Source organism: Meleagris gallopavo, chromosome 1, assembly GCF_905368555.1.
Source record: "Meleagris gallopavo chromosome 1, MGAL_WU_HG_1.1, whole genome shotgun sequence".
Classification (NCBI taxonomy): domain Eukaryota; kingdom Metazoa; phylum Chordata; class Aves; order Galliformes; family Phasianidae; genus Meleagris; species Meleagris gallopavo.
The window spans coordinates 37430997-37439868 of record NC_139404.1 but is presented as its reverse complement, the minus strand read 5'-3'; the positions used below and the strand labels follow the sequence as shown (position 1 = coordinate 37439868).

Genomic DNA, 8872 nt, shown 5'->3' with positions numbered 1-8872 from the left:
TAGCTATTAGACTGCAGCTGTGAAGATTATCAGAACTGTTAACCGAGACCAATATTTGTTTAGAGAAAGCTCTCTCCTGAAGAACCAACCAAAGTATTTTTCAGCCCAGTAGTCTGAACGGGTTTAAGTCTGCTTGCACTAGCTGTGCCTTCATTACTTTGTTATAGAAATGGCAGTGACTTGTACTAACTAGGAGATGATGATGCGTTTTGAATTTGACTACTTGAGAAGACTAGTATAACTTGTTTAATTTCCAATGAGACCACATTAAACATTCATAACTGTCAGCTTGTTTATGCTATGGGTTTTGTATTTTATGTGACATAGTGATCTACAAAAGAAACCTAGCCATCATATTAAGGTTATTGTTTACCACGGGGTGTGAATAAAACCTAGTATTTTCAGAAGCTAGTCTTGTTTTATTATGGTGTGTATCTGCATGTGTAAACTGATAAGGTGTATCTCATGCTGCAGTTAGTTCACTATGCTAAAACAGAAATTGGGAATTATTGAAAAGTAAGTTCTTTAGCATCTTAAAAACAGTAGTTTGGATAGATATTGATCCATATTTTTTACTTGCAGTGTGATACCTGTGAATCTGAGCTGTATGTTTCAGTGGTTGGTCAACACTGCCATTTTGAGAAGACAATTGTTTTTAGAAGTGGGGCTAGATCTAATGAAGGACTTGGATATTGCCATGCCTGATTCCAATAGAGAATTGGAATACTGGTGTGAAATCTGGAGCGAAGAAAGTAGTGTGGATTTCCAGCCTGCATAGACAGAGCTATGTTGTTCTGAACAAAATCTACTTTGTAACCTAAGAGACTGCTAGAACATCTGGCTGTATTCTAATTTGAACTTGGTGTTAAACATCTATAGAGGAGGAACCAAACCCCAAGGAATTCTTCCTTCCTCACCTAATGTTCTATTCACTATGCTTGTTTGCATGATTTGATTCATTTGTTGTCTATACTGGATGCTCTCTGTCAGCTGAACCATGTGCTAGACCTGTCTCATTAGTTTTGTCTCTAGGTGTTCTCAGTGTGAATTTGAATGCATTCAGATTGAGGAGATTGAGCTGATATCTTTCATGCAAGTTGTTCCTAGTCAATAGGACACAAATGTACTCTAGATTCTTATTCATGACGTAACTGTAGAACAAGTATGTAGATAACTTTTTGAAGAACGAGAAGGTCTTCAGGACAGTAGAGAAGTGTCCAGCTAGCTATGGATGTGTTTCTACAGTAGCTTCTCTTTGCCACTAATATAAAGAGTTAAGGGACTGAAAAGAACAGGGCAAGCAAGAGGCAAACTGCTATGTCAGAATGAGGTTGTGGAGGCCACGTTAATTTTGCAAGTTTCTTGCTTAGAGGATAGGTAATATGTAATGAAGCTTATCCCAAGTGCTCTTCTTAATCCTCAGCCCCTCTGAAAGGAGGATGGTCTAGTGTGCTCAAAACTGTTTTTTTATTTTATTCCTTGATGTCTTGAATACTGTAGGGATTAATTACAGAATCCTTGTCAGGTGTCATCTTTTTCCTCACCAGATACCTATAGGAAAAGGAACCCTTGTTATCTATAGCTGTATAGAAAACAAATGTGAAAGCTGTGTTTTTGAATGTTTTTCTGATAACCTATACATCATAGCATAGAAAAATATAATAATAGGAGGTGAACAACACTATCTCTAGTAGTTGTGTCTTAAAGTAGATGTGGTTGTGGTCTTGATAACATTAGTCCTGATAGAATGTGCTTATCCTTTGAGACACTGGTGCTGCCAAGTGTTTCACTTGGCTATCTTTGTCTCTTTGAATGTCTCCCAGGATCGAGTGGAAAACCAAGTACTGTTTGTTTCAACTTGAACTTCAGGGTATGCAGAGACCAAACTGATATTTAGCAGTTACTATGGAAGGGCCTTGGGATTCATACTTCTGGACCTAAGTATCTGAAGTCCTTACTTACATCTAGCCCATTTTTCTAACAGTATCTGGCAACAGTCTCCCAGATGGAGAAAGTGCTGTAGGAAGTCCTCCAGCATACTTCAAGCTGTTGTTCTTATGAAATGTGGCTTGTATTTAAATTGCTTTCTTATTTGATATCTTATGCAATGTGATACAGTATTTGAAAAAAGGAGTTGATAAATGTTAAGGATCATCCATGGATTGCAAAAGCCAGAACTATGAATGCGTGTCTATAGGCAGATTTTGGTAAGCTGTTCTCTAGACTGACTAGCTAGTTCTTGGGCTCAAGTTGAGGAGCTAGTCCGTTAAGAATTGATTTTGTAACTGTTTTGATGCTTCACACAGTTTCATGATCAACAACACTCCTGTTTAGCAGTTCTGAAAGGCAGTATGGAGCAGGAACGTTAAACTTTCTGCAATTATTTGAGAGTTGTGACTCATTCTTGTCACTTCCTGTGGATTTACACCAGCTGTAGAGAATCTATTTAGTATTTCAGGAGATTTACCTTGTTATCTAACTAGCTCATGTTAGGAAAATGTGTCACCAGAAATTGAATTTCTTGATGAGTTGTTGCAGTACTACTCTAGAACTTAAATGGGGGTTTTCTGTCCAGTTCTGGTCACTAAACAGGCTGCTGCTCATTATTTCTACACTTCTGGCAGCTGTAAGTTAGATTGTAAACACTGAAGGATCTGACTTTTCTTACTGACTTTTCTGTAACTAGCTTGATAAGCTTAGATTTCTTAATTGGATTATTGGAACCAATGTTTCCCAAGCTATGTAGCAAGTAGTTTAACTTTTTAAGGTTTTTAATGGCTAAGTGGAAAAAAAAGACAGCAGAATGCAAGAAACTGCAGGAACGTAACAAATGTAACATTCATCTTTGCCTTCAAGCTGATATTTAAACTTTCTCTCTGCTAAGTCCCATTGTTGTAGGCTTTGTTCATAAATTAGTAGAGCATGAGAGCTAATCATCAGTTTGTATGTCTGCCAGTAATTTTTCTATCCAGAAACATCTGTGCAATGGTTGTTTCTCAGATACCTTGTGTTAGGTGGGAGAATTGCACTGTGTTCTTCTCACTGACAAAAATGCTGTACTTGCTCTACTTGGTGTGCATTGGGCAGTCTGATAATGAAGGCATTTCTGTATATGATGGCTTTGATGGCCAGCTGGTTGGAGCTTGAGCTGCACATGCTTCTGAGATGGATTTAGTTCTACAGCAGTTCCTGCTTCATTCTGTGCTAACAAAGCTACTTTACATAGTTAGGGTACAACTGTCAAAATCTTTTCTAGTACAGTCTAGTTAAGTGGTTGCTACTCACCCAGCCTTCGCTTTCATTTCTGAACTGCTCAGTTCTGTTTATGATGCACAGATTCTCAAATTTTCGAGCAGATGTCAAAGTAGTGACTTCTACTTTCTAATGCTTATCTGAAGCAAATCCATTTGTTGGAGTGGGAAGTCCCACTTTTGTGCCCTCTCAGATCAAGAATTGGAAGCTTATCTGCATAACTGAGTCACGTGATAGCTTCCATATCATCACTTATTAAATGTTCTGTTGAACATATTAGCCTTCTGCATGTAGCCTGCATCCTTCAGCTCTTGCAGGAAAACTAGAACAAGCAGCACAGGGCAGCATGGAGCACACCAAGCAAAAGATAAAGCTGTTCTGCATTTGTATTTCCTTAGTGTACACTAGAAGTGGGGGTGCATAGAGTGTGAGGGTTTGGCAGAAGAGCTTTTTGGTTTTAATAAATATCTAAACTAAATACCTAACTACGGTGCGCTGAGATGGGAAGAGTGGTCTCCTCTGCTTCTTCCTTATTTAGCTGTTGTTTGATGTACTTTTTGTATGTTTAAGTAAGTGTTGCAACTATACACCCAAGCTTGATGTTTAATCCTAGTGTTGATGAAAAGCAATCTTTATGTTCTAAATGTACAACACATTTTAGTCGGTGATAGGTGCTCAAATCTGAGACTCTTCATGTCACTTAAACCTCTTACAGTCTAGTTTTCTCTCTAATATGTATTTTGCCACTTTGTGACATGTTTAGAGGACAGCTGACTATGGATTGGAAGGGGCTCTGGAAAAGTCAGGCCTGAGCAGCTGCAGTGCTGGTGGTCTGTGTCTAGATACTGCTATGGGTTGTAAGGAATGCGAAGGCCTGGGGCAATACAGTTAATAGTTTTGGTCAATATTTTATGAATTTGTGAACTCTATAAGGCATGCACAGGTATCAGTGAGGTGGAATTCATAAGAGACTGCTACCAGATTCCACACTCAGTACTTCAAGTGTTCTGTCAGCAGGAAGTTCCTGGAAAATAACTTGGAGACGGTAAAGGTCAGAAAATATGCTCAGTAACCACTTACTGTCTAATTATTTTAGTGGCATACCACAACACTTGCATCTGTCATGTGTTTCAGTAGACTATTCTGTCTTCCTTCCATTTAGCAGTGTCTGGCCCATGCTTCTTTTAGGTTTCCTTTTTTGCTGCTGTAGCTATTTACTTCTCTGTAATAGAAGAAATGATGTTGAGGGTTATCACTCCATGTACATTTAACATCCTTCCAAAATTAAGAGTTGATACTTGATACAGTGCTGCTGCTGCCTGCAGTTCTGTTATCCAGGAGAACACCAAAATTACAGGCTGCTTAATCTTTCACAGTGACTTCCCAAGACAGTTTTTATCTTGCCTGAGAGTTTAAAAAAAAACAAAAAAAAACAAAACAAAAAAAAAAAAACCCACCACACTTTAAAGAATAATTACAGCGAGAGTCATTAAAGTTTACACACATAATTTGTTCTGCCTGAGCCTTTAAGTCAGGAAGTTTATGATGCAGAAGACCAAGTATACCTAACAGCCAAGCATCCCTGTTACCACTGCTTAACTTTGTATGTAAGCAGAGAAACAATCAGGAATAAGTAGATCTTAGATGTAGATTCTTTCAAGGAAAAGTGGCTTGTTTCCTTTGTTGATTTTTCTTTTTCTTTCTTTTTTTTTTTTTTTTTTCCCCCTTCAGATGGTAGTACTTCAGTTTTGACAGTAGGAGGCATCTGTGCATCAGCTGTTCTGGAAGAATTTTCTCTAACTGGGGAACAGATGCAGAACAAACATAGTATTTAGTGGAACTTAAGGAAAGGTAGCAGATCCGGAACACACAGTGATTGCAGTGGTTTGAAAACATGTTTAAAGAAAAGAAAATCAAAACCTCAGTGGGATGTTTAGTGGGTTTAACCATGTTGAATGTGGGTTTTCAAAACAGGAGTTATAAGAAACAACATTTCAGGAAGATCTTGTTTTGAATTCCATGTAGGAAAAAGACATTTGTTATCCTTTGGTAAATTCTGCGCAATAAAACTGGGATATTGTGTTCTTTTTGCCATGGAACTCTGTCAGTGTTTCCTTCAACCCAGGTCCCTTAAGTTCTGACTGCTCTGGTGTTTTTCGTCAAATGTAGTGTATTTAAAATGGCTATTAATATTTGTTGGCATAGAGAATACAAGTTGAAATGGATGTTTTGCATGTTTACTTCTGATCCACATGCTGAGGTGAATTTCACCAGGAATAAATGGTTGTGAGTCTCTACATCAGCAGAGTATGTCCATCAGTGTTTAGAGCTGGGTTAAAAAGCTGACGCTCATCACTTACCGCAGTGGAACTGAAAACTTTATACCATGGAAGTGGAATGAACATAGTCCTGTTCTCCTACATAGTTCATGAAATTCTTCAGCCTTCTTCACCCATCTCAGTTTTTCCTCCTTTGATTAGTTACAGATTACAACTGGCACTGAGAACAAGTGATACCACTCGCATAAAAATGAGACAGATTGTGTTAACGTACTTAAATACTATGGTGCAGTGTTGCAGGGGAGGAGAAGTTCCTGAATGCCTGCTGCAGAAATAATACATAGGGCTCTAGCCCTAGTTTCTATACTACCGGCTTGGGCATTTGCTAGGAAGCAAATGATCATCACTTGTAGTAATGGAGCAGCAACCAGAAATGTATAGGGGAATTGTTAGGAGCTTGTGCTTTGTGGGTTTAGTTCAATGTCCTGTGCCTTTATATTTGATGTAGATGAATACATTTTAGCTTGACGTAAGACTGATTGTATGTTAAGGTTTGACAGTTTCAAAACTAAGTCCATATTCGTGTGATAGTCAGGAGAAAAGCAGATGCAAAGCACATGAGAAGCCTGGAAGCTCTTGCTCTGTGCGTGTGTGTGTGTGTGTGTGTGTGTTGCAGACTGAGACAATTGCAAATGACGTTTGGTTCTTAGTATGTATGTGCCTCCATTACAATAGCCATAAGGTGGTTGTGAGGATGAACTCCATTTTTAGTGTACATACTGTGCTGCAAGGAAGAAGCACTGTTGTCCAGTTAAGCAGAGCTTTACAGTACACCCCTTGTTCGAATTGTGGCCAGTATGTTACCTTTGTTCCTGACTTAATTTTCTTCCTAGTTACCACAGGAAAGATAAAAACAGCTAGAAGAGTTGGTTTTAATTGCTTTTACTACCTTAATTGTTTACCTCTCAGCAATTTATCAGAATTGACTTTGAACTTCAAGAGGAAATGGCTATAATTTGCAAGATATGCAGAAGAAAACTTTACAGAGCTTTATGAGAGAGAAACTCCATTAATACAATCATTAATAGTGAGGTTTTTTTAATGTGCTCCTACTGACCTGTGCGATATGGGACTTGCTTTCTGCCTGCTAAGAGCAGTGTAAGGAAGGTGGGTGTTTATTATTGCTTTTGTATATTATTTTAATTGCCTTATGTTCAGTAACGCACCATTTCCAGCATTCAGTTTATGGTGGTGTTGTCAACTAACTTCAGTTACATAGCTTTTGATTTATCCCCGATACCAAAGGCTTTTAAAATAGGTCATTGCTTGCTGTAGGTCACTTGGCTTTTCTACTCACATGGTTGCAAGGAACCGGGAGGCAATGCAACCAATATGAAGATCTTTGGTAACAACAATCAGAAAAAAGAATCTTCTCTTTGTTAATTCGGACCTGTTTGTTGTCTGCTGTGAAAGTTTGCCAGTACGGGGCTTGCCCGAGTTGGGGGCGGTGAGAGGGAATGCGTGCATGTAATGTAAATCATACATATCCTACATCACTACGTACCTGCTATAAGCTGCTTCTCCCGCCCCGAGATCAGCTCGTTACTAAACCAACGCTAAAGGCTGCGTGTGAGACTCCGCTTTGTCGAACAGTTACGGTGGCTCTAAGTGCTGCGGTGCTGCTAGCAGCCGGCGCCGCTGCTCCTGGCCTCCAATCAGCGCCGCCCGCCCGCGGCGGTGGGCAGCCGTACCGCTCCCCCGGGGCCGGGCTCGGCCGTCGCTCTCAGCCGGCAGCCGCGGAGCCGCTGTCGCTGCGGGGCGGCACGGCGCGGTACGGCCGGGCGCGGGGCTCTCGGGCGGCGGCTGCGGGTCGGGGCGGTGCCGGGCTCCTCCGCTGCCGGCGGGGCCGCCTTTTCCGCTGGGTGTCACTCTGGGGTGGGAAAGGCGCGCTCAAAAGCCGAGGGGCGGGAGAAGCCCTCCGCCACAGCTCCGCTCCGCTCCGGCTGCGCTCCCGCCACGCCGCGCCACGGGCGGCCACCGCTGCGCTCGCTGCGGGCCGGGGCGCTGCGCCTCGGGGCCGGCGCCGGGCGGAGGGTGCTGGGCTGGTGCCGGCTGCGCCCCGAGCGCTGCCCCCGCGGGCCGCCGGCCGGGAGGATGCTGGAGAGCGGCTGCAAGGCGGTGAAGGAGGGCGTGCTGGAGAAGCGGAGCGACGGGCTGCTGCAGCTCTGGAAGAAGAAGCGCTGCATCCTCACCGAGGAGGGGCTGCTCCTCGCGCCCCCCAAGCAGCCTCCCCCACCGCAGCAGCAGCAGCAGCCGCCGCCCGCAGCGCCGAGCACCGAGCCCGCGGCCAAGATTAAGGAGCTACACTTCTCCAACATGAAGACGGTGGACTGCGTGGAGCGGAAGGGCAAGTACGTGTACTTCACGGTGGTGATGGCCGAGGGCAAGGAGATCGACTTTCGGTGCGCGCAGGAGCAGGGCTGGAACGCGGCGATCACGCTGCAGATGGTGCAGTACAAGAACCGCCAGGCCATCCTGGCCGTGCGCTCCACCCGCCAGAAGCAGCAGCACCTGGCGCAGCAGCCCCACGGCCCGCGTCTCCGCAGCGCCTCCAACTCCGCCTAGCGCCGGCGGCACGGCGCCCCGATCCGCTCCGCGCTGCTGCGCCGCACTGCGCGGGGCAGCGACCGCAGCGGGACCGAGCGCGGCCCCGAAGCGTTTCAGCCCTTTTATTTATGGACCTCGGGACGGAGCCTCGGGTATGACGGGACTTCGGGGAGACGTGATGTACTGTAACTTTATTTTAATGTGTTTTATTTATTAGGTTGTGGGTTTTTGTTTGTTTGTTTGTTTTTTCCGAGGCTTGTTTGCAAGGCGTTTCTGATTGTAGGCCGTAGCCAAAAAGCAAAGGAAAGAACAATGTATATGTGCTGGCTGCCTAAGGAAGCTCTGTGTAGTTTGGCCACGCAATTTGAGAGAAAGCGTTCTTCATTTGTGCCCCAAATCACTGTATTCTGCAAACACGGGGCATGCAGTGCGTGGTTGGAACGTGGCTGGAACCTGCACTGCGCGTGGAAACTCTTCTTTCCGATAAGAAGAAAAATTAGGATTTAGGATTTAATAATTCTCTTTCAAAACACGCGGTGGCCAACAGCAACGCTCTGTACACGCTCGGTTATTCAGTAAGAGTCACGGGTGGTGGTTGCCGGGAGGTGAAACCCATCTGATGGGTGCGTGAGCCGGGGGGCCCAGCCCCATCTCCATTGTGTAGGGTCAGATAGGTTCTACCTGGCTCTGAAGCTGCTGGGGAGCATTAGGAGCTTCCCTTAGCTCCTGGGGCT

At 43.8% G+C, this 8872-nt stretch overlaps 1 protein-coding gene across 1 annotated transcript; it reads left to right on the top strand.

Annotated features, from left to right (window-relative positions):
- Nucleotides 1-7281: 7281 nt before the first annotated feature.
- PHLDA1 (pleckstrin homology like domain family A member 1) lies at nt 7282-8352 on the top strand. Its single transcript, XM_085221544.1, has one exon. It carries the CDS (start codon nt 7686-7688, stop codon nt 8154-8156), a length of 471 nt encoding a protein of 156 aa, XP_085077670.1. The 5' UTR covers nt 7282-7685; the 3' UTR covers nt 8157-8352.
- Nucleotides 8353-8872: the final 520 nt, after the last annotated feature.